This window comes from Kryptolebias marmoratus, linkage group LG4 (genome assembly GCF_001649575.2).
Source record: "Kryptolebias marmoratus isolate JLee-2015 linkage group LG4, ASM164957v2, whole genome shotgun sequence".
In the NCBI taxonomy this organism is placed as follows: Eukaryota; Metazoa; Chordata; class Actinopteri; order Cyprinodontiformes; family Rivulidae; genus Kryptolebias; species Kryptolebias marmoratus.
The window spans coordinates 17614860-17641736 of NC_051433.1; the positions used below are offsets into that span (position 1 = coordinate 17614860).

The 26877-nt window shown below is 38.0% G+C and overlaps 1 protein-coding gene across 2 annotated transcripts in view; it reads right to left on the bottom strand.

The window, feature by feature from the left end:
* Positions 1-21063, bottom strand: part of cpne5b (copine Vb) — a 132075-nt gene extending 111012 nt beyond the window's left edge. The window contains exons 1-2 of one of the 2 annotated variants that reach the window (XM_025010189.2): positions 20906-21063; positions 20468-20764 (exon numbers count right to left, since the gene is read on the bottom strand). In XM_025010189.2, the coding sequence (XP_024865957.2) occupies positions 20468-20764; positions 20906-21018 (410 nt within the window). In that variant the 5' untranslated portion in view covers positions 21019-21063. The remainder of the gene's footprint in view (positions 1-20467; positions 20765-20905) is intronic. The other variant, XM_025010188.2, reaches the window with a different exon arrangement.
* Positions 21064-26877: the final 5814 nt, after the last annotated feature.

Here is a 26877-nt window from a genome sequence, read left to right on the forward strand (position 1 = left end):
GAAATATGATTTCCACATTTTTTGTTTAATTAGAGAATTGTTTATTATGCTTGATGTTTACTCCTAAATATAAAGTATGTTTAAGCAGACTAAAAATGGTACGACTTTTCTGTAAACTCATTTCTATGAGTCAAGTGCACTTTTTAATTTTTAATTTAAGGCCATGTCTACACTAGTTGAAATATTTTTAATAAGAGACAATTTTTTATTTTTTTTATTCAGTTTTGGTGCATCTAAGTTTCTGAGAAACTATGACGTCACAGCTGTCGTATTTCGCTTAGTGCACTAAAATACACATCAAATCTCGTTTTTCTGTTTGTTTGTTTGTTTATTCAGAAATAATCTTATCAGCATTAAACTTTGATCATGTGCTGAAATAGATAATAACGCCACCTAGTGGAGCGGCATGGTCATCTAGTGTTTTTAGTTTTATATATATATATATATATTTCAAAACTGCATCCAAAGTAGATCATTGTTAAAATGTAAATCAATAAGAAAAACATTATTTGTTTAAAAATAGCTGGAGTAATGTAGACAAGTCCTAAAAGAAGGATACAATAGACTTAACTAATAAAGAAAAACAACAAAATTATGAATCCATTTGATTATAAAATGATATTAATCTAAACTAATATTAAGAAAAAATAAATTTGTGTCGGGTTTCCACAAAAAGCAAAACATATTTCATGATTTAAACCTATTTTTAACAACTCCAAGGTTTTAAAATCTTTTGAAAAACATTTGTTTTGGGTTTTTTTATGTACAAAATAGAAAAAAAAAAAAACCTTGAGTATCAAAAATCTGAATTTTACATCCAGCACTGACAATATGAAAGCCTGAAACAAGGTGAATGTTTTCTTCAAGGACGTGATTTGAACGCTTTCCTCTTAAATCTGGAATAAAAAAGCTCTGAAACCAAAAAAATACAAGAAATACAGATGAGGGAGTAAAGGGAGCAATAAGGAAAAGAGAGGAAATACTGTAAAGAAGCCGAGGTGGATAAACAGAAGAAGAAAAAGGTGAACCGGTGGAGAGAAGGGGGATATAATGTGAGGAATACGGGAATATGTGGAGGCGGAGGAATGACGGTAATCAGTTTAAAAGCGAAGGAGAGAAGCACTGGGTAAAGTTTTATTAAAGCTAAATGAGGTATCAAAACGCCTTTCGCTGCCCCTTCATCTTTGTCTCCCAAATTATTGCTGTCTTGTCATTTGTCTTCATTGTTACTTGGCTGTCTTCTTATTTCCCTGATTTCAAAATTGAATGCAGTGAAAGCCGTATCAACACCCCTTTTATTGGAAAGGTCATAATCAGGAATATCTTCTCTACAAATTAGTTTCCCCCGTCCGCCTTTACACCCATAACAAACTCGTAAGCAGAAGCAACTCATAAATAAAATCCTCTTTATAGCCTCACTCAATCATCCGAGTCCAAATTGTAGCGCTGGCATTGCTTCATTGTCAGATCGATGGCAGAACCAGGCGGGATCGTTTTTCCCACCAGCTGTTGAATTATTCAAACCCAAGAACTCCTCTGGGGAGACTCCTGCCCCGCCAGCCAGATACAAATGAGGAAACCTGCAGCCTGCCAGGGAAGACTGGGATCATCGCAAAATTCCTAACAAGCAGCAGCACATAGTGTAAGGTTAGGACCCCGGCAAAATGAGATTCATTTAATATTTCTAGTTTGCCACGCTTTATATTTTGTTTCTGTTATTTTCAAAACTGTCAGGTAAAATTAGCCATTTCTCTTTCTATCCATAACAGGTATCCGACTGTATTTTGTATCAGGCAACATCTTCTTAAGCTTCTTACCAATTAGTGTCAAAGAATTTCCAGTTCTCTGCTTTCTTTGTTCCTAATCTTCAGATGAATTGAAAGTTACCTCATATTTTAAAACTGATATCCTGGGAGAAAAAGAAAAAAAGGAAAAAAAAAAGTTTCAAAACTGCATCCAAAGTAGATCATTGTTAAAATGTATATCAGCAAAGTGGGTCGCTGAAGAAGGAGAATTTTAATGTCAGCTTTCCACCTCTGCTCGCCCCTGGGAGATTCCCTTTTAGCTAATGAGCTCCTGGAGATTTCACAAAAAACTGTAGATCATTCTGCGGCGCAAACAACACGCAGCCGTCACGGATAACGTCAAGTCTGCGCAAATGTTTGTGCATCTGTGAGGCCGCACTTCTGCTCAGACGTACTTTAATCTAAATGCTAATGTTTACAAGCCAAATGTTTAGGTGTAATTCACCAAGTTTACAGCCGCCGACGTTGCGTTCGGCTCATTTTGCATTCACAATACATGCGCCCTGCTGAGGCTGATGAAGATTTTATAGTTTTGTTTGGCATTAATCAAAAACTAAGAAACCGAACAAATTGAGAGTTTGTCCTAATAGATGCTGCGCTGCGTGGCTGATTTCTGCTGCTAGTTCTGGCAGTTTTTAAGCGTGTCGTGAAGGGGAACCATGCACAGAGTTGTTTACATCCACGAGCAGCTGGGTGAGCTTTCCGAAGCCCAACTAATGTCTGCAGCGAGACCTTAAATCTCTGAGGAGTTAAAGTCAGGAGTAAAACAAGGGCAGGTTTAAACCATTTCTTCCCTCATTATAAGGAATGTGAGGTACCTGGAAAATGAACTGGAGGTGCTTTGAGTCCAGACAAAAACACAGCCTAAATGAAATGCAGAATTATGTATTTTACCGAGACATGCCTGCAGAAAATAAATGTACAAACTCGCTTTTTAGGTTTTACAGGGAGACAAATACAGCACACAGGGAGGTGAGAGTAAAGGAGAGGGGATTTCATTGCAGAAAACTTTCTCTGCTCTTTTTTTTTCATTCCGTTTGTGTGGTCAGGGATAAAAATGATGTCAAGCTTTGTGGAGAAGGGGTATTAGAGTGATGGAGGCCTGGATGAAAGCATAATGTTTTTCAATAGGTTCAGCTCTTGGTGCTCAGCTTTCTCCTCTGCTTTCTCTCTGACATGGGTCTCACACTCGTCCTGGACTCATGTTTTCCCAGTTCTGCTTTTACAGTGTCATCTGCATCTCAGTCAGTAATCTGAAAAGGATCGTTCAAAACTTTAGAAACAGTATTATGTGGAAAGGCTATGAACAATTATCATGTTACCTGTTGCAGATAGCTTTTTGAACAACCTCAGTTTGGAGAAAAAGAGTTTAATCCTGACTGGATTTATAAACAGCTAGCCTTATTAGGGTAAGACCAAAGTGGACTGCAGCCATTTTAACACACCTCTAACCCCAAAGGTGTCATAGCAGTTTACCTGAATGATATTTTATGAAACTTTATATCGTCATCAGTTTTGAACTACATGGTTTTTTACATGGAATCTTATGGTTGTTTGCAAGAACAAAGAGCAGCAGCAGCACCTAGCTGTAGCACTTTTGTTGCAGGTTAGTGGACTTCCAGCACTAGAAAAGTTTTTGAGATTGGAGTTGTTTTAAGACAGCAGCAATCCACTTTTCTCAGACTAGCTCTTAGCTCATCAGTCCAGCTCAAATTAAACTCTATTTGTCTAAACTGAGGTCGTTCAAAGGACTATTTATAATTGTTTATAACCTTTTCACAGAATCCCACTTCAAAATAGCGGGACTATTCCTTTAACATGGATTAAAATCAACATTTTCAGAGGAAAGGGATTAGGTAGCACACAATTTCTATCATGGCAGGAGATGTGAAGGTATTGGAGGACTAAAGATACAATTTGCAGAAAGATCTTGCTTATGTTCTCTTAGTCTGTGATGGAGAATTTAATTTTCTTGAATCAGTCATCAGTCGATGCAGCAGCAGAACCAAAGAAACTGAAGAAACTGATAAATAAGACAGGCTCCATACTGAGGACTGCTCTGAAGTGACTGAAGCTAGTTTTAGATGCATGTTGCACAAGCTGCTGAACATGATGGACAAGAGCAGACCCCCCACCTCCTCCACAGAATCATACTGATTAAACAGCAGCGTATCATCAGTCTGTGGCTTCATTGGCTCCACTGCAATAAGTATCAATAAAGGAGATCATTCCTGCCCAGTGCAATAACGCCTCACAATAACTCCGCACCAGGAGAGGGAACTTTTTATGATGGAGCATGAGATCTATCTGTCTCATTATTTATTGACTGATTTTACTGGTGCTGTTTTTAGTCTTTTTTTTCTCAGAAACAATTAAATGTCCATTTGGGCATTAATAAAGTATTATTTAACGAAATTCAAACTGCAGTGGCAACTAAGATCACTCAAGGTACTCTGGAGAAATAGATCATTTACTGTAAAAACATGACTTTGTGGAAACATTTTCACATCACCTACAGATGTTCTAGGATACAAAAATACTCATTGCTACATGCGGATGTAAGAGTACATATATTGGCCATGAACCATCTCATTACAGATGTCTGGAACAGCTACAGTGACTAATGTATTTGACACTGAACACATTAGTCACTGATGAACAACACTCCCATTTAGAAATGGGTACATGTTTTATTTTGGTGCATTTTGTGAACAGCCATGACAGAAAACAAGTAAAGGAAGGTACCATCTAAAGCACTCTTCATCAAAGCAAAGCATGAATGGCTGGTTCAGATGACACACAAAAGCATGGAGAGCTGTCTGATTATTTGGACAAGAGGTGCTGTATGGCAAAACAAGTAGGTCAAAAATCATGTGTGTTTAAGCACCTTTAAGGCAGGCCATTTATGTATTTATTTAATCTCCTAGAAGTGTCATTTCCTCTACTAGTTTGCCACCTAAAGCACACTAGCACCCACCTACCTGAAAGCTTGGAGTAAGTGTTTAACTTTTTATTTAATTAGCTTTTTCACATCATTCGGTTTTATTATGTCACACTTCTTCTTCTTTTTTTTTCGGCTGTTCCCTTTTCAGGGGTCGCCACAGCGAGTCATCCTCCTCCATCTAACTCTGTCTTCTGCGTCCTCTGTCCTCACTCCAACTATGTCCATATCCTCTCTAACTGGATCCATATGTCTCCTCTTTGTCTTTTTTTTGGCAGCTGCATCTCTAACAACCTTCTACCAATATACCCACTGTCCCTCCTCTGCACATGTCCAAACCATCTCAGTCTCTCTAACTTTATCTCCCTGTCCTTCAACCTGTGCTGGACGTCTGTGCCTCATTCCTAATCCTGTCCATCTTTGTCCCTCCCAAGGAGAACTTCAACATCCTACATCAAGTCTAGGTCAAATTAGTTTAAACAAACAGCCCTGACTTTTTTTTTTTTTTTGATTTGTTGTATTTATTATTTGTAATACTTTCTTAACCCAAGAAAGACACACCTTTTTGGAGTATATCAAACTTTCTCTTTGACACATTGCCAAATAACCTTACAAATTTATGTAAGACCCATTACCTTAGACCCTCCATACTAGTGAGGGTGGGGTTTTTTCCTCTCTCTCTCTGTTTCTGAGAAGGTTATTATCTGTTTACCAAAAAAAAAGAAGAAAAACAACATTTGGCATTTGTTTCTCTTTTCTACTGTACCAAACCCATAACAATTGTGAACCTCAGGAGTACTGAATTGTCATTTAAGCATACTGTTACATAATCTGACACAAAATATCTACCAAAGAAGGCTGGAGAACATCAAGTTTGATGACGACCCACCAAACCGATGTCACACTCATTGTTAGGAAAAAAGTTTGTGGAGGAAATAAAATTATCTGAAAAATGCATCATTAAGTTATTTCAGTCTTGGCCAAACCAGTGGAATGACCGGCTTTTCTCTCCAGATTTCAAATATTACATCATAAAGCTGTTAAAATGTTTTACAGGCAAACATTGACTTAGCAATAAAAATAAAAATAAAAAAAGAGCTAAAATACAATCAACAACAATAAGGGTCATAACCTGTCAAAGATGCAGCCAAGTTGCTCTGAAGGCAGCAAGGCCAGATATTCACTGACATTCTTACACACACACACATATATATATACAGTTTTGGTTTCTTTTTCCTCATTCATCACATAGTTCCCCTCAGGGCATCGGTAGCTCCATAAACAAAACCAGCCATTTCACCCCCACACACTTTCACACATCTCCAGCATTGCTGTAGCACATTGGACCATCTAATACTGCACTAAGGGGCACACAGCCAGAGCTGAAATAGCTCTGTGGGCTGAGAACAGACAGCAATTTCATCATATCTCCTCTGAGGAGTAAACACAGTCAGGAATCATTCACTACAAGCCACCATTGGTTAAACCAGAATTATAAGCACACCGACAGACTGCTCTCATTCACCTCTCTCTAGCACTTATGTAATAAACATTTTAAATTTGCTAAAATGTCGGAATACCTTCTGAGTGACTTTTATGTTTTCACAAACGTGAAAATTAGTTGTTGGTCTAATTTAGCTTCACCCTTATTCTGTTTCTGCTGCAAACAATGCTTTGTTGATGTCTCTTTAGTTCAAAATAACACTGGGTGTCTTTAGATAAAAATGCTTTTAACATAAAACATTGTAGCGTGTGGAGACACAATGTTTCTGCTGATAAAGCGCTCAGACTGTTGGATTTGTACTCGTTGGCTCAGTCAAACCCCAACAGGGAAACGTGCAGATCGAAACTCGAGACCACACACCGGCAGTGAGCTGAGCTCATTAGCTGAAGCGTGCCACTTATTATTTCTAATTTTATGTATTACAGATCAAATTTACCATGGTCTTGTTAGAAAATATATTTAGATAAATGAATGCCATTATTGGAATACACCAGAACAAGCTTTGACTTTAGGATGGAAAATTTTCAGAGGACCAGAGAACTTGTAAGTCCGTTCAGTCCACCAACAACAGGAAGTATCTTATTATCTGTGTTAAAGACCATCACGGGCACACAGCTCCAAACAAATTAGTTCATTCTAGTGAATTAAATTGCATCACTTGCAGTGATTTGGTCCAAGTCAGGATGAAAAAGCCTCATTTGTCTGATAGCACGGTGGTGGAAGCTGTCCACATCTGTGATTCAGCTTCCTCTGAAGTTCTGACTGAGAGCCATTAAGCTCCCATTACTCCATTACATACGTCAGCGACACTTCTGTTACTGCACAATGGCTGCATTTGACACAGGTGAAAAACTCTTCTTGCACCTGTCTGCTTTATCAGATAAACAGAGGTTTGGTGTGTTCTTCTTATTCACGTTACCTTCAAAATTTGTTTGTTGGCAGGTACAGTATATTTGATTTTCAATACTTTTTGACACTTCTGCTAGGAGGTTTTTATGTAAGAACAGTCATTGCAAAAGGGTTTTACTGTGTTGATTTGCAATGTTGAGAGCAAAGCAAATCTGCATTTTACTAGACTTAATCTGTAGTTGTGTTTTTATTATTGTTTTTCTTGTTATTCTTTGCCTTTGCTTCATTCCAATGGGCTGTACTAGGAAGCAACATTTCTACTTTGAGCTGAAAGTATCACAAAGGAAGAACCATTAGAACGTGGCTGGATCTCCATGGTAACAGAGGCTTCGCTCATAGAGCAGTTAGACTGCAGTAAGAAACAATAATTAAGAAAATGTGTGTAGAATGTGCAGCATGACACCATTAGAACCACATCAAGCTGATGACGTACAATGGACTGTTTACACCGTCTGCATTTGCTGAGACGTCCATTAAATGGGTAATATTAGTACCTCTGTTAGTACCTCTGTACATCAGAGAATATAAAATAAATAATATATTTGATTGGATTAATGAAGTGGTTTTCACATTATGGGACAGTGTCAGAGCTAAATAAACATCTTGAATAAAAGTAAAAGTGTACGAGTTTTTTGTCCTGACCTGAACAGTAGCAGGTAGACTGTTCTGATTTTCTGCAACATATAAAGAAAAATCTTGTTTCTCCTAAGTGTGGCAAAGGTGTATACTCATTATGTTCTTTAGTCTGTATTCTTCACTTTCCATTAATAGGCCACAACCTTCTGTCTTTTATGAGAGAAGTATTGAGGCAAGTGGAAATATTTTATTTAGTTTGTTAGAGTTTCAGCAGCAAAAGCATCAAATGACAAGTAGAAGGCTCCTTTTAATGTGAACGCACACAGAGACCAAAGCAGAAAGTTTGAGCTACCAAACATCAGAAGAACCATATAGTACTCGTAACTTCTTAGTAAAGTTTTAGGCTTTGTTAAGCCAGGCTTAGAGAAAAATGCCCTGCTTTGTTAAATCTGCTTTGAAGTATAACCCTCAGAACTCCATTCTGAAAAACCAAAACCTGTCTTGTTACTCAAAGTACTGAATAAACGGTACCTGTTTCTAATGTTTCCTGCCAGCAATGATGCCATTTGATAAAGTAATTGTCTGCAGGTATGGAGTGAACCCCTCAACCTTTTGTGAAAAATAAAGTGAAAATGATTGACGTTTACCCGTCTGTAATTACCTCCAAGTTAGTATGGTAAATTTTGTTCAAAAATAGCATCTTTTTGCTTCTCAAATAGCATTGTTTTTGAGATGATGATCATTCTTTGAATCCCTGCAGAGAAGTGTCCTCTTAGCTTTGTTTGTTTTGTCATTAGCTGCAACTGAGAATTCTAATAAATCCAATTATCCACTGAAATAGGAAGACTCATGAGATACCAGAGACAAAAATAGCAATCCCTCTGTCTAGAGTAGCTATAATAAATATGCTAATCGGGAATCTGAGAGGAACAAGGAGGACCTGGTCAAATGTTAGTAAATGGCTTCTTCAATTAGAGGGACTATCGACTGCCATGATAAATTAAAGTTCTCGATTTCTCAGTAGGAGAGATGCGTAAGTGGGGTTTGATTGTGTTTACTGTGTGACTGATTGCAGGTTTAGTGGAACACGGTGTCAGTTCTTGCCAAGCTTTTAAAAAATTATAGTTTGGTGACTAAAACTTTATGCCCTTCAGTATTTTTTACCACTTTTAATCTTTACAAAATCATTGGCACCCACTTTTACTTGTGTGTTTGTTTTATTAAAGTAGTTGTGAATAGTGGTTTCAGCCAACACAATGAAATTTAATCTAACCAGTTTAATGATCCACTGATACGACAGACAGACAGACAGACAGATAGATAGATAGATAGATAGATAGATAGATAGATAGATAGATAGATAGATAGATAGATAGATAGATAGATAGATAGATAGATAGATAGATAGATAGATAGATAGATAGATAGATAGATAGATAGATAGATAGATAGATAGATAGATAGATAGATAGATAGGCAAAATAAATCATAAAATAAACTAAATGAACTCTTACAGCTCATCAACAACATTACATGAGGATAATTATTTTCCAAAATTATACAAATGTGCATGTTTCTAATTTAATTGCTGTAATGGCAATAACAGGATACATAAATGCCTGATGTGATTAAGGCAACAAACCAGACATTACTATTGATGTCATCAAATATTATAGCCAGATGTTCTAGATCAGTGGTGTCCAATCCTGGTCCTGGAGGGCCACTATCCTGCATGTTTTACTTGTTTCTCTGCTCCAACACACCTGATTTGAATCAATGGGTAATTAACAGGCTTTTGCAGAACATGAAGAGGTAATTTAACCATTGAATGAGGTGTGTGAGCAGGGAAACAAGTAAAACATGCAGGATAATAGCCTTCGAGGACCAGGGTTGGACACCCCTGTTTTAGATGTTTCTCTTCTTTGACGATACAGGTTTCCTTGTTAAATATAACACTATGCTGCACATAGACACCAATTTATTTATTTATTTATCCATGGGGGGAACAGATTATTTCAACTTCTTTTGTCAATGTCAAACCCTGGTACCTGCTGGACTTTGCAGCCCAGATTTTTAAGAGTATGAAAACAAGAGTATACTGTATAGTTACTGAATCTGACCATCAAAAACTCCAAAAGCGAGAATCCGTTTTATGGGTTTTATGGTTTTCAACAACAAGTTGATGCCACAGCGCTCGTTCCCAAACCAAATTTAAAATTCATGTCCCCCCTCTAAAGTGTTTACTCCTCAAACTCTCTTTAGGTCTCTTGGACAGATGGTGTTTAGGTGATCCTCCAGTCCTTCACAGGGAAATCTGACTTTGTCTTCCCGTGACTTCTCTGTTCTCTGCCAGACACCCAGCATGCCCTGTCAGCCAGAGAGCACAGATCAAAGCCTCATCCCAGCCTCTCAGTCGCTAAAGCCAGCATGACAGTGAACCATCATTAACACTTGCAAAGAGTGTTACCCTTCTTCCTCTGGAATCGACATCGCTTGTGTTCAGTGGCTGTCATCCACGGTTTCACCCGGCCTTGTTTGCATTCATGAAGATTCTCTCACCCGGCCATGAGAGCTACAAGATATGAGCCTGATAGGAGTGTGATGGCTACAGGAATTAAACTTGTAATTCTCAGCTGGCAGAGCTGATGTGTAAAGACTCTGACACATCGAACAGTGGTTCTGTCAGGGCCGGAGGGGATTATTTGAAAGAGAGTGACAGGTGACGGATAAAATCATGATGCGTTTCTAATTAAAGCAAATAAATGAGTTTCAGGGCAAATAGTGTGACTTCTTATTTGTTGTAAATATAAAACAGGTGAGTTAGGGAAAATGTTGTTTTCAAATTGCGAATGCAAGCCCCTGACGTGTGCACACTTATCTTTCCAACATACCCTCACTCCACTTTATTGATTTAGTGAAAGCATTAGTCACTGTCTGTCCATTAGAGTACAGACAGAGGTTGAAAAGAAATTTGAAAGGCAAAGGAAAAAATCAGTGAAGTGTCAAAGACAGTAAATGGAGCTAAGAAATAGTTTTTACTGTCTCCAATGCTCATGTTCAATTTGTTTAATGAAAAAATACGAGGGTTGAAAACAATCGATTTGTTTGCTCGGGTCAAGAGAAAATGTGATCTGTGTCGTTTAAATGTCCTCTTGAATGCAAACAGCTTCTCACAGACACACCAGAACACAATATGTTCACCGCAGATCAATGTGGTCCAGTAGGAAGATCTGACAGAGACAAAACAACAGCAGAAACAACAACTCTGATGTCCTAAATATGCATGGGTTCTACGCTTCAAACGGTGTTTTAATTTGACTCCCAAATGAACCAGGTAGCTGTTGAGGAACAAAAGTAACAGAATCAACTGTTCTGAAGATAAAACACAGGAAAGGTGGAACACAAAGGATGTGAGTTGATATAGTTGTATGTTACATAAAAGGTCCCTCCAAAAGGTTGAATTGACCTCCTATTCAAATTTGTTTACAGGACAACTTAGGGCCCATCTACACAGAAACAGTGTTTTAGGAGCCCATAAGTATTATTTTTTGGAAACAGGGTTTAAAAGTGAAAAAAATCAGCAAACATCGCCGCTGTGTACTTGTGCAGATTGAAGACAACCTTTTAAAAACAATGATGTCCAGGTCACACCTCCTGCCTAGCTGACAATCTCAAGCATGACAAACATAACAACAATTAGGACAGATTACACGCTTGTGTTTGTGCTGCAGATTCTAGTTTTTAAACTTCATCAAAACCTTCATATGATGTACCACCTAAATGAGCAGATAAGGCTGATAAACAATGAAATTGCCTTGAACAGAGAAAAAAATACCTTATTATAACATCAAATAATCTAAGGCTTAAATGGTTTCATCATTTATGAACTATCAACATTGCTAAAGCAAATGCTGCAAAAAAGACCAGCAATAAACATTAAGAATATACTTTTTAAAATGTGGGAAATGGGAATTGTTTTAACACTAATTTACTGTGATATGCTTTGAACAATATGAGGAAACCCATCCTTCTAACCATCTCTCGGTGGGTTCTGGGCCTGAAAGTGTCCATTATGTCCACATATTTAGACTGAAATGACTTCCAGTCAATAGTAGGTTAATGTGACACAAAGGAGACGTTCCACTTTATCAATAGTTCACAAAAAGGATTTGATTCTTGCTCTTGTTTTCATCATGGTTGTCAGTTTTTGTTCATTGTGTTTACAGTTCATGTAAGTTTTATGTGCTTTACTCCACTTCTTCCTTCCTGTTTCCTTTCGCACCACATACAGGTCTGACATACTTACGACAGCGTTTGTGTTGTTTTCTAGGTCTCCATGTGGATGAAGACATATCTAGTCTGTTTTGGTAAAAAGGCATTCTCGTGTGGACAGGTCCTTAAGCAATAAAAGGAAATGAGTTATATCTGTATGTATGTATATAGCACATAATGGTTAAAACACGATAAATGTCAGCCATAAGGGATAAGCAGATGATTCCCACAGCTGTACTGAGTGGGCTCCACTAAAGAAACCTGAACATCCTGAACAGCTGGTGTAGTCACAGTTTATGTACTGTATTCTCTATAGCTGCAAAAAGCCTCAGGTAATGTGGTGGTATGTGCATGTGTTTGGATTGAGATATTTGTTGGATAACCTCAGGGAGTTTGTGCTTTTCTTTCTTTTTTTTTTTTGGCATTTGGCTCCATTATTTTACTGTGTTTAAGACTCGGTTCTTTGCTACGCTTCCTTTTCATTGCACCTCTAAATAATAAGCAGGGCTTTAATAGCAAATTAGAAAATTTACAAAATTCATAAAAGAGTTATCTTTTGGAAAAGAACAGAAAGTTGTGCATCTGTTTCTTAGATTTGTTTATTTGTTTTTTAAGCATTAGTAAGATAAAACCGACGCTTCATAAATCCTAATGTTTTATGGCAGCAGCAAATGCAGATTTGGCATGATGCTGTGTTACTCAGTGTCTTAGTTTGATTTTTTTTTCTTTATTTGCAACATGACGAAAAATTAAACTAATGAGTTTTTAAATAAGATTAGGTCTTGGTAGTCTTATCTTGCTAATAAGCTTCCCACATACAGTACAGTAACAGCTTGCATATCTATGTTTTACATTATAGAAAATCCATATCCAGACTTTGGTTGTTTTATTCTGCATCAGTTTTACACAGTTTGTCTTTTAGGAAGGATTAGAGGCATATTTCTTCTTTTTATGATGACCTGAATTAGCTGATTTGCCTAACATTTTATCCTATTTTAAAATGGAGGTATATGTTTGAAAATGTCACATTAGTTAATTTTATTATCTTTACATATTTCACCATGTAGAAAGCAAATAAATGTTTTTGTTGTTGTTGTTGTTGTTTGTAACATTAGAAGTAAATGCATGTGAGTAATGGAGGGTTTAATGACCAAAAAAGATTTTGTCTGTGTAAACATAATTTGCAATACAGTTTTCTAAATTTGATACTAAAGTGAGTGACTTTAACCTGCAACAGAACTAAGTTCACTACTTTCTTTTCTTTTAATCTGTCAACATTTATCTTATTCTAAACTAATAACTGTTATGACATTTATTTATTGTACTCTATGAAACCTTTGATAAAAAATGTGTTTTACTTTTGCAATAGAAGTGAAAATCATTTTATCCTAATTTATTTTTGGGTGTACAAAGATGCTGAATTGCCTTTTTTATAAGCAGTCAGCTCATATTGTTTTGTTATATTGTTTTACTAATTAATTTAACACCATGTTTCTCACAGGGACCATTTGAGAGAAGCTTTGGCATATATTTTTATAATAACAGCTCAAATCTATTTTGGACTGAATTAGACTGTCTATAGTTTGTTGTGGATATAAATAAACTCAACTGAATTAAACCCTTAACCAGTTCATAAATCCCTGAATGATGTTAAAAAAGAAAAAAATAATAATAACCCACAGAGACTGAGCTCATTTTAATCCAGGAAAGTGGTGGCAGAGTAGCAAACTGCAGTCAATTAAATGAATGTGAAGCAAATTATGACATTAATCAACACGTAGGAGAACCTGCAGCAGCCAATTAAGGCTCAAAATGTCACAGTGTCCATGATTTTTACTTCTGTGAAACTTGGTTTGGAATTGTATATGTCCTTGTTTCATTTTGTAGGATTGGTCCCTTTGTCAGTCTCTTTGTCTCACCTGTGCTGAATTAGTAATCAGAACACCTGTTGCCTATATCTCGTCACCTCTCTGTCTCTCTGTCACATCTACAACTGATTAACTTCTAAAGCCAGTCCAATTCAAGATGGCTGGCACAACTAAGCAAGCATAGAAAACACAAAAATGGTGTTATTGTGCTATGTGTGGTAGTAGCTGCGCATCATCCCAAACCTATACTCCAAGTGCCAACTGATTGCATAATATCTGTTTTTAAAATTTTGCCATTATCTATTAGCAAACTATTTTATGAATCACAGGATGGATTTAATGAACCTTTTTAAAAACGAATCCTTAGGTGAACATCTACAACTATAACTTTTGGAGTCAGTCCAGTTCAAGATGGCCGTCACAGTCAACTGAATTTTGAAAATTTTTCCTGTAACTCACCCAATTTTACAGTCACTTAGCTAAAATTAGGTGTTGTAGCAGCTTAGTCTCCATTATTTCTCATCATAAGATGATCTTAGTTTAAAACTCTGGCATTAAGGAGACACACATTCTTTCAGGGAATGTCTTTAATCTTAATAAATTAAACTCCATCCCCACTGATTACTGTACAATTTAGAGTATATCCATCTAAAATTCCTCATTTCGATCGATAATTATCTGCTTTATCAGAGATTTCTGTTCACCCCACATCTAATTTCCAGCCTGAATAAGTAAGATTATGTGGAGTTGTGCAGTGTGCTATAAAATAAGTGATTAAAGAATGTTTGAGACCCTCAAAAAAAGAACAAAAAGAATTTTATCTTGGCGGTGGTGGGTATTCATCTGCTAATTATGTTGTGGTTTGCGTAGCTGAGCTCATGTATTTTACATGGCATTCTTCATGTGGCTAATGAGCTGCTTCAGTGGAGCTTGTGGTGCAGAACATGCTCACACCAGAGGAGCTCCAACCTACAAACATGTCATGTGAAAGCGTAGAAAATAAAAGCGATGATGTGCGGTGGTGTTGGCTCTCCCTTGGGCGTTCCTCCGCTGCGGGAGATGCTTTTATATCTGTTTTAGCTCTGTGAGGGAAGCTATCAGATTCAGAAGGCAGGCTTGTGAAAAAGTCAAATATCTATGCAAATGCAGGTCATCCAGACATTTAAAAGAGGAATTTAATCATAGCAACACTTGCTCTGGCTGCACTCAGGAAACAAGATGAAGAAACTCACACATGCACTTTAAGAGTAACATTATTATGTTACAAGAAGCAGCTATTCATGAGCTAAATGTACTTTAATTAAGATTATGCATTCCATGTCTTCAGAAAAGGACAATCCTTTGTTAGTTTAATTGGTTCTCTGCTCTGGATTCAGTTAATGCAACTTTTGACCTGGTGCTTTTTAGGAGTCACACCTCACTCCTCGCATAACATCCATTAACATGTTATTCCTAAATGACCATGAAGGAATTTATGGCACTTTCTGTGGTGTCATCATGCTGAACCATCAATGAGGCATTTTATTGGTTATAGGTTCATTTAGCAGAATGGCAGCAACTCCAAACATGCAGCAGGATAAAGTTAAAAAAACAATAGCAATATCAAATCTTTTGAAGTAGGTTTCTGTGGAACAATAATACATTTTCTGTTGTAAATAGCTCTTTAAAAAGACTTCAGTTTGGAGAAACAGGGCTAGCTGATGCTGTTTGCACTTGCAATTAACCATAAACTTCTATGTAAATAAACAAGTAATGCTACACTAACAGCAGTGTAGAGGTGTATGAAATGGCTTTTGCAAGAAATTCCTGTGCGGTCTTTGAGATTGGAATTGTTTTATAGAAGCTATCCACTTTATTTGTTTGATCAGAATAAAACTTTATTTATTTGATCTGCAACAGGTAAGCTGCTAATTGCTCCAAACCTTTCCACACCCCACTTTAAAAGATTTGGACTATCCCCTTTAAGCAACAGTCCTGCAACATGTATTTACAGAGGTCTAAATATGTTGTATATGTCTTTACAGTTTGCTGTTCTTTTCAATTAATTAGTTAGCCTTTTAAAAACAAATGAACCACATTAGTTTGTGATCAATCACAAAAAAAGGTAAAAGTGCTGCCAGTGTTATCAAAAACTACAGAGTTAGCACAATTTATTTTAAAAGATGTTAAACCTCAAGTTGATTTCAGCATTTTCTGAAAAGAAGGAATAATTGATATTTGAAAATGTCCAAAACATAAAACCAAATGCTTTACCATGTTAAATGCAATAAAGGATTTCTCAGAAACTCTTTCATCTATTATTAATTGCAACTGAACAGTATTGAGAGGTGGAGGCTGAAGCTTTTTTCCCAACAATGGATCTGATTTCATGAAACAAGGTCATTGATAATACTGTCTTTTCTTTCTTTCTTTTTTTTTGCAATGATTATGCAAGCAGAAATCCCCTTTAACAGATCAACAAGTCATGCCTAGTGAGCTCATTGTTTCTTGATATCACTTCAAGCAGCTGCTTCTCTTCCACTGCCAGACTTGCTCTTAGAGACACGAGACAGTTTCTCTTCAGCTGGACTGAGCAGCTGCTGAATGGCTACAAGCCATGTTAGATGCACAAGCATTTGTTTGTGCTGTTGCACTGTCTGGTAAGACAGCAGAACACAAGGAGAAAAGGTGCTCAACGATGTGTTTTTGATAAGTTTTAAAAGGATTTAAGGGAAGGCCAGCAGCATTGTGGCAGCAGTATTTTAACCTCTGCTCATCTGTCCACTTAGCACCTTTTTTCTTTTCATTTACCTCTGAGAACATGACCACTGAGTGACAAGGCCTGTGGGAATAAAAACACCAGGGTAAAAGGAAAACACAGGCTGGATTTGGGCTCAATTGTCTGGACTTTTTTATTGTGTCAAACTGTCTAACCAAGAACAAGCTTTTACACACATTACAAAAAGGAAATTGCTCATTAAATGCTATTAAAAATGTGAACACAGTGAAAAATGTAACCCAAGGAAAAACTAAACAGTGAATGTTTGAAAAAAAAAATCCCTGCAAAAAAAAATTGTTACAAGTCTCTCTGTATGAAGACAGAAAATCTTACATTTTTACAACTTCCTGCCACTAAATGTTTCATTCCCTTTTCACTAACTGAATGAAAGACAAAACAATTCCTATCATTTCCCCCTGATCCGGTGCCCACCCACCCCTCTGTGTTTGGCACGACCCCTGATAATAGTGCGTTGTCAAAAGCAGGGGTGCAGCTTGTAATAAGGGGTATTAACCCTCACGGAACAGCTATCATCATGGCTGGTGGGGTTACAGAGAACATGCAAATATGATCAAACAGAGAAGCTTCAATCTTTAAAAGGGATCTGACTCACACAACACATGGACCAACTACTTAGAGGATTTGAAGAGACTTTATGTGTTATCAGATGTGTATAAAGGTGGCAGATTTTAATTATTTTTTTATTCTGCTTTAAAAAGCTGAGACAGTCGTGAAATTGGTGGTGTGGTTTTAAATGCAACCTTTTGCAAATTTATGTGTCTGTGTTAGACTGTTAACCAATGGCTTTTACTCAATGGGTTCATTCTGTGAATAGCTGAGTGAGATTAAATGAACTGATCTTCAAAAGCACCTGAACTCACAGATAAAAACTCTTCATTTTAGAGTTTCATCAGCTTGTTAGTGTTAATCTTTAGGAAAAACCAGGTGGTTCAAAGTTCAAAGCTTTACAAACATTGACTCCATCAACCTTTAATATTCAGGAAATTAAGCGATGCCCAAAGAAAGCCCTCCAAAGATGGCAAATATTTTGAATATTTGTGTTTTTCTATATGCATTATATATAAAAATAAACTGTTTATAGCTAATAATGTCAAGATCAAACAAACATTAAAGGTCCAGCATTTGTCGAAGACATGCATATCACTAGGCAGCTTTCATGACAAGTTTTAGACTAAAGTCATCTTATAAAGAAAGAAGCAACAGAGTTATAGCTGTTTTGGCCAAACCTCATGAATTATGTTATGTGCATCCTCATGAAATAGTGCTCAGAGTACGTGTTGAGAATGACTCTCAGCTATGACTAAATCAAACTTTAGCTCAATATCTGCACATTTGACAAATTTATTGCCATTGTTGTGTTTGCAAATGTTGATTAACTGTGTCAGCCATGTTGAATTGGATTCATTTCAACAGTTATTCAGTTGTAGATGTACATCTATTGATTACATTCTGACTTTCATTAAAATCCATTCAGTGATTCATGAGATATTTTGCTGACAAACAGGCAGTGTTGACTCTAACAGTTAATTTCAGCATTTAAAGCAAAGATGTTGCACAACTTTAGTGCTCAGAGTATGTGTGATGAAAGACTGTCAGCTACTACAACACCAAATTTTAGCTTAATATCTTCATAATTGTCTGCGTTTTAGCCATTTTTTTGTTTGCAAAAGTTGTGAAGCTGTGTTGGCCATCTTGAATTAGGTTGACTCCAAATGTTAATTCACTGTAGAGGTACATTCAGTGATAAATTTCTGAAGGATTCAATAAAATTTGTCCAGTGGTTCATACAATATTTTGCTAACAGACAGACACACAGGCAAAAACATCAACGCCTGCTGCCTAAAGCAAAAGGGTGATAAAACAAAAGTCATCTAAAGTCACTAGTAGGATTAATAGAAAACCTAACAGAGGTACAAGTTTGACAGCCAAAGACTTGAAGATATTTATGTGACTCTGGTGTAGTGAAGCAGCAAAATATGAGATTCATGATGGAGTACAAAGAAAAAAACATCTTGTGTTTTCTAACTAAAATAACTAGTGGAAGAAGTCTGCTAACAAACAAAAAATTGGCACACTTTAGAAAATAATCCTGTGGACTTTGGCTGAATAAAAGAAAAAAGGGTTGAAGTAGAATTTATACAGATTTTATAAAAACTTGATGAAAAGAAGAACTCATTTCAGGCTTATTTTGCAGCTCATGACATAAAAGAACTTTTACTGGAAGGAGGAGAAATGAAACCACCTGCATCACATAATGATTCTAAAAACACCTCAAAACCCAAAATGAACTTCTTCAAAAGGAAAGGGGCTGAAAGTTTGCTGTTGATCTAACTGAATATCTGTGGATCGACTTAACGGGTTGCTGCCTGAAAGACAGAACAAGAATCTCACTGGAAGCTCTTTGAAGATGAAATTTAAACTTTTTATCCAAACTTCCAAGAGCCTGTACATGAGGACCAGTGAGCTTAATTAGTGCATGCTACATGCCCTTTTTATCTCTCATATCATTTGCATAGAAAATGTGGATTTTCTGCATGATTTTCTGAGACGAACTCTCAACCTTTGCCTCGCACGCAGGAACAGGGCGGCTGTGAAGCAGCAGCACAAACCCTCCCCTTTAAATTACTGATTTCTTCTCCCCCAGAGTCGTCTTCTTTCTGCCAGAGAGGATATGCACCACTCTGCCTTCCTATATCCCAACACACATCAGACGCACACTGATACACACTATCAGAGGAAAGATTTGCATAAATGCAAGTGTGGGGGCTTGTCAGGATGGAACTCATCATTTACCTTAATGGTGCTTAATTGCACATCAGTAATGATATAAGCTAAATCAGCTCAACCTAAACAGGCTATAAATGCAGAATTTTGACTGATGCACGAGCAGGCTTTCTGGGCTTTTTCCATCAAGATTTGCACCTCAACTGTTGGTTCATTCAGCAAATTTCTTGCAAGAGTCTGTCTTTTCACGCAGAGCTGAGAGATGTTGGAGCGAGCTTCCCTGAAGGTCAGATAGCCCATCAATAATGCACTTCCAGCTTGTTATATCTCCAACTCACTCAGCTTCGATGGCTTGCCAAGCTAAAACTCACAATCAAAGATCAGAAACATAAGCGTGTGTGTTTGTGTGCGTGTGTGGAAGCTCACACATGCCAGCACTAGAGTATTTAAGGAGGGTGTGAAAGGCATTGTAAGCTTGACTTTAAAGCCTCCCGTCATGGGAGGAGGAGTGATGGACTGAAGGGGCTGTGTAGGGAGATTGAGTCTTTTTTTTTTTCTTGACATACTTTCTGAAAATGAAACACGGTAAAATAATACCAGAATGGGAGTGAGTTAAGGCTGAGGCCAGGGACACTGCAGGCGCAGTGTGAATATGATGCAAAGCTTTGAAAATTTAACAGCTCTTTGTAAAGAATGCAGGAGCTGAAGGGCTGGAGGCTTTCAGCGCTCTGCTGGTGCTGAAAGCAGTCAGTTACAGAACCTGCACCCTGAAAAGCTGCAAGGATGTGTCAGTGAGGGGCTATGTTTGGAGTGTTTACCTTAATAAGAGCTGACACTTCTGTATTATTCCACTTACAATGTCTAAAACTCAGATATCAGTGTGACAAAGTGGAAATATGCAGTTTTAGATACATTTTTTTCAACAGAAAGAAACAGAAATAAGTTTTGTTTATGCTGTCCAGAAACCAAAGCTGATAACTTATTAAGTTACCAAAAGTAAAGTTTGGATCATTATGTGACCAAACTAAACCCCTCAAACAGGGTGGGGCGCGTTCACAACTTCAAAAGAGCCAGAAGCGCAAACCTCACCTGCAGGAGACGGTGATCTCCACTTTGGTGGCGGGGATGTTACCGGTGATCGGGTCGAAGTCGTACACCGAAGACATGTCCTCCAGTTTGTCCATCACGTCTCCTCCCTCCATCATGTCCGCGGGCAGAGCGCTCGCCGCTGGCTCGGGCGTGATCCGCGAGGCGCACAGCCTCCTGCTGGCTCCGCTGGCTCCGGAGGAGCGCGTCGCGTCCCCGGAGACTCCTCCTGGGAGCAGATCAGAGACCAGGCGGCCTCCGGTTCGACCGGGCGAGGCAGCCACTTCACAGATGTTGACGCTGGAGAGGACGGAGGGTGGAGGGTTGGGGAGCAGTGAGTGAGTGGGGGAGTAAGGGAACACCCGAAAAGAAAAAGAAAAAAAACATCTGATCTTGAAATGCAGGGACAGAATCAGAGATTAGTGCTGCGCCCTCACCGACCTGCTGCACATCGCGCGGAGAGGTGGAGCGCGCCTTGATTCTGCCTTCAGTCTGTGCGCACAGCAGAGCGTGTGAGAAAAAAAGACCCGATAGCTGCACTTAAACCCACCCATCCTCCTCCCACATGGAATTACACTCAAGTGCTGGCGACCCTGCCCCATCCCCATCTCCATCCCCCTGCTGCTGCTGCCGCTGCTGCTGTCACCCTGGAACATCCCGGACAGCCCTCACTGTGTGCGAGCGACTCGTGGCAATTTAATTACACTCTGGTGTTACTTAGTGTTGATTTCTCGCTTTTTTTCCTTTTCTCCTCGAGCAAGAAAGAAAATTGCCTTGTGAATTAATTTAAAACCTATTAAATAAAGATGAGCTCGTGCGACAGTTGCGCAGCAGAAACTTGTTGGGTCTTCAGAGGATTCCCAAAAAGGGTTCTACTCTTTTCGTATACATATTTTTTGTGTACTACTCACACTTTTGTGCAGCTTGCCCCTTTAGTCCTTAAAATGCAAACCCATGATAGCATTCCTTTAAAGAGAAAGTTCAGATCTTTTCAAGCGAGGTTCTGTGAGAAGCTTATGAGCAGTTAACATCTTACCTGTTGTAGATAGCTCTGTGAACGACCTCAGCTCCAAGAAACAGTTTCATTCTGACCAGTTGGACTTGGTGGTCTCTTTTTAAACTGGTTTTTAGTTTTTGTGAAGCCCTGTGTGATATTTATCTCAAAGGGTGCTGTATAAATAAAATGTTCCTTACTTTCTTACTTAATTCAAAACTGATGGCAGCAGAACAGTTTTTTTAAAATAAAACTTGCCTGAATAGATAGGAGTTGTTTCGAGAACCAATTTGCTTTTTGGCCCCACTCAGACTAGCCAATCCAATTAATCCCTATTTCTCCAAACCGAGGCGCCTCAAAAAGCTGTCAACAAAAGAAAACAGTTCTGATCCTTTTCATAAAACCCCAATTAATAAAACCCTACCCCTTTATTTTGATTCGCAAGCCTAAAGTGACATGTTAAAGAATCGAAAAGCACATAAACGAGCAGCAAAATGTGCCTGGAGGAGTGTATAATTCTTAAAAGTGCCATAATATTAGATACAGCTTTGGTTTTGTTATGTTTAACTCTAAAAAGTTGGGAATCACTGGGGAGAGAAGGATGGGGGGAATTCAGCACCAAAATAATTGGACAGCTCCAAAAACAAATCTCAGAGTTCAGTCACAGAGGAAAAACATCATCCAACCAGTTAACTCCCAATAAAATTGAAGTTTTAATTGTATTTTCCTTCCTGAGTACTCTTTTTTTATATGTAGCTATGGAATAATTTATCTTAGTAAGGCAAGCTGCATGTGTGCTGCGTTTCACGTGTTCATCCTGACTGACTTAAAATCAATATTGATTACACGGAGGGAATTCCATGCAGATCTAAAGGCCACCATCCGTCATTAGCCTCTTGCGGCTCTGCACCGCATGAATAAAGTCTCAGCAGCAGCCGCCTGCACACACAGCCAGGAGATTTTGTCACTCTGGGAAAAGGAGTGCTCCTGAATCTGGTGTCTGTTTTCTTCTCTCCCTTTACCTGGCTGTCTATCTCACTCATTCTGACACAACTCATCCCTCTCTGTCGCTTCTTACGAATAAACAAAGGATGCATACACAGTCTTCAACAAACTGAAGTCATGAATAAACCAGTAACCAGCTGTTTTCTACAGATTAGTGGTTGAATCAGAAAATAAATCACTAACTTGGAGAGATGCTGTTGGATTTTCTCTCTTTTTTTTTTTTTTGGTCAGCGTGGAAACAGAAATATATCAGATTTCCAGTGTCATTGCACCTCTTGTGTGTATTTTTCTGTCCTGGCTTCCCCTTGTGCTCACACACACACACATCACACACACTCACGCACACAGAGAGACACAAGCAGCCATAAAGCATTTTACCGCCTTTCATAAAAGGGTGCAGAAGCGCACAGCTCTTTCCTGCGTGGAGCACCTCGCGTCTGGATTCTGGAAATCAATTTACACCAGCACAGGATGCTTCTGCCCACACAGGAGCCCTCGAGCTGAGGATCAGCAACCCACATGCACGTACACACACAGACAAACAAACACCCAATCACTCCTTCAGAAGTACGCAGCTCTGTGCGCACGTAAAAACAAATTATTTTCTCATATGTCACTGAGCGACCCATAAACAGAGATAAAGAGGCACACACATCTACGTGCGCACCCCCACTCTCTCCTTAGGATGATTCATGTGTTTTGATGGCTGCTGCTCAGTGTGGGTGAGCATGTTACTGCAGATGTTTCACAGAGTGGGTTGGCAGGAGTAAGGGAACCAACAGGGAGGGCAAAAAAATACAAAAATAGGGAGGAACAAGAGCTTCCGCACAGTCTGTTTTGCCTTGAAGAGTAACTCCCCAGGTTAGACATTTAAATGAACTGTCTTTAAAACATTTACTAGGGTTTAAAAGTTCAAATGGATTCCCTGCAAAAATTTATCTCACAAAATCTGAGCCAAAAAGAGGATATTCTGAAAGGACCAGTAGTGTAAATTAGTATTATTTTGACTCTCTTAGACATGACCAGCTCCCCACGACCCAGAATGGAGAAGCGGGTAAAGAAAATGGATGGATGGATGGATATTTTACATGTTTGCTGAGTTACATCAGTTTTTGTTATCAGAAAATGAAAAAAAGTGAATTTAAAGTGACAAACAGGTTTGTGTTTTTGTTTTTTTACAATCAGCTAATTACTGAAGCATGAAGGCAGAAATATGAGAATATTTAGATCTTTTGAAAGGAGGTTCTGTGGGAAGGTTTTGAATGATTCATTTTTACCTGTGGCAGATAGCTCTTTGGACGTCAACTTAAAGAAATGGAGTTTAATTATGACCTGATTGACAACCTAACGACTAGAAATAATTTTTTAAACCTAAACTATTTTGTAAACCCTTTATCACATTTGCTCTATGGTTATTTTGGCAAAAAAATTTGGACCACTATGAAATCTTTCGAGAATGGAGTTGTTTTAGGACAGCAGCAATCCACTCTGTTATTGGCCTCACTCAGACTAGCCATTAGCTTGTCAGTCCGGTCAGAATTAAGCTGTTTTTTCTCTAAATGGAGGTCACTCAAAGAGCTATTTACAACAGGTAAGATATTAATCTTCCCTAGCCTTTCCACACAACCCCACTTTAAAGGATCTGAACTTTCCACCAGCATAAAACTAACCAGCAGCTAACCCTGAATTTTAGCTTGACCAGTGGTCTCCAAACACCGGCTCTGGGGCTACATATGGCTCTTTGGTCCCTCTACAGTTTCTCTCTGTAGCTTTGAACAAAAATACCATGAGAGTGAGTCAAATTTACATTCAAAACCATGATAGAAAGGACAAGTTATAGCCATTTTCCTGTCCATTTTTCCCCCACATATGATTAAACAATGTGAAAGCTAGTTATTCAAAGGGCACCAGTAGTTTGTCAGCCTGTTTGCTGATTTAATATTCCAATGTTCAACCACACACTTTGATCTTTCTTTGAAATGCATTGGAAATAAATGATTTTTAACACATTTGATGAGAGTTGCTGAAGGGAAATAAAACAAAGTGCAGTTTTACCCACATTTTACTGAATAAATCAAAGTGAGTCACAACGAAATATCCAACATACTGGCCTGAACTTTGTGTTCACCTAAAAAAAAATATTAGTATGCAAGTACATGCTTAGTTATTTTGAAGTGAGACACTTTATTTTAATGTTCCACAATTCATTGCAATTCAGTAATTAAATTTTATGAAAGGGGATATGAATAATTTGTTTTTCTCCACTCATCACAAGAGTTTAGTCTTTTTCTTTGTTTTAACAAGAAAAAATACCAATAAATGTCAACAATTGTTTAATTTCCCAATGGGACAAACATAATGTTTTTATATTTGGACGACTTATGAGTTGTGTTCCTTTAATTCAATCTTTAGGAAGGTTTTGTGACACTAGACAAATTTTATTTAGTGGGCAAAGGGCAGAAAGGGCTCTTTAGATTGTAAAGGTTGCAGACCTCTGAGTGAGACTATTCAAATACACATGAGTCCACTTTTAATGAAATTTCTCAGATTAAAGCTATTTTATAAGTCATCAATAGCAAAAAGCTAGTAAGCTGATATCTCTTTGAATGCTACTGTCACCTAAATGTATTGGAGCAGGAGGTGGTCACTGCTTTGTACTGCCAGTGACATTAATAACACCATAGGGAGCTCAAATGTACCCTCTCCCACATCTCAGACCCTTTTCCTTCAGCTTCCTGCAGTTTTCTCCACACTAATTACTGTGTTTATTCTGACTTGCGTCATGCTGTCCAAAAATATTGCCTTACTGGCGGCAATTATGCAAAAAATAAACAAATGCTCTGTCGAGTAAATGTGTGATTTTCTTGTTTTGTTTACGCTCACAACCTTTTCTTCTGTTTTCATCAGTGTATTTTCAACACGCAGCGGAACGCATCTCATTAATTGATATATTTTGCTGTGTCCAATTTTATAGCTATTTTGCGCAGTTCATTTGGGAATGGGTCTTTCAGCTGCTCTGAGACACACTTGCTATTTTTCCCCTCCAAATCTGACATCGACTAGTCATCGTGTCACTGCCAAGAAGCAATTGTATGGCTGCTGAAAAGAATCATTAGCTCCAAAGTAATGCTGTAGTGTGACAGGCAAAATATCCTTCTCTTTAAAAAATTAAATAATACCAAATGTTTTTGTGGGATCTTTTAGTAATGAGTGGGAAAACATTATAATTTGTGACTGACAAGCACAACTTTCTGCACTGGGACTGTCAAAGAAAACAATCATTTGACCAATATTAGCAGTGACAAGTGAATATAGTTCTCTGGCAAATCAATTAAAAAGCAAATAACACTTGTCTGTAATTATAGTCATGAGCCTTAAAGAAAAATGAATTCAGTGTGAAGAAACTCACCATTTAACTACAGTGCAGTTTCTTTTAGAATAATATAAAAACAATGTATTTCCTGCCACTGAAGACAATGTTTTTCGTATGTATTTTATGTGCCTGTGTTTGTTTGTCTGCAGTGTTAGCAAAATATCCAACAAACCAGTAGACAGATTTAAATGAAACTCTCAGAAAGTTATCACTGGATGTCCATCGAAAACTTTAACATTTGGTATCAACCCAATTCAAGATGGAGGCCACATCTAATCAACATTAGTCAAAACTATGTGGCTCTAACTCAGTTAGTTTTACAGATATTGAGCTAAAATTTCATGAGCCGAGGGACATCCTCAACAAGTGCTCTGAGCCCTGTCACATCTTGTGTGGTCTCATAGTATTGCATGAGATTGTGCAGAATGTCACTTACAAGGTTCAACCAAAACAGCTCAAGCTTTGTCCCATCTCAGCATAAATGGATTTTAGGTTCAAACACTAACATGAATATCAGAGGGTGATATGCAGTCCTTCAAGTAATGCTAGGCCTTTTTTTTATTTCTTCTTATAAATAGTAAGCATCCACTGGTAACCATATTTAGTCAGAAATTAAATATTCTGACAAACAAAATATAGCTAAAAAAATACAAAATACGTGGTATGAGATAGTTTTTGTACTCTTTCTCCCTATAATTAAACCTGAGGAATGTTCTTATAACACTACTGTGAGTAAATGTTGGCATTTGGAACAAACAAGAATCCAAAACAGCTCAAGAGCACAACAAGGACCCCTCTGAATTGAATCAACCCTGCTGAAGAAATGTGTTACTCTCTAAGCAATGCAAGTGTGTTCTTCACCTGCTCCCTGCAGGGACCCAACAGGTTGGAAAAATCCAGTTCAAAGGGCCACATGTTCCCTCCCAGAGAGTAATCCTGCTCTGTGGTCCAGTGGTTTAATCCAGAATCAAACCCCCTCCTGAGGTGGCAACCACCACAAAGAAACCTTTTATGAATGACTGCCCTGACATTGGCAAGCAA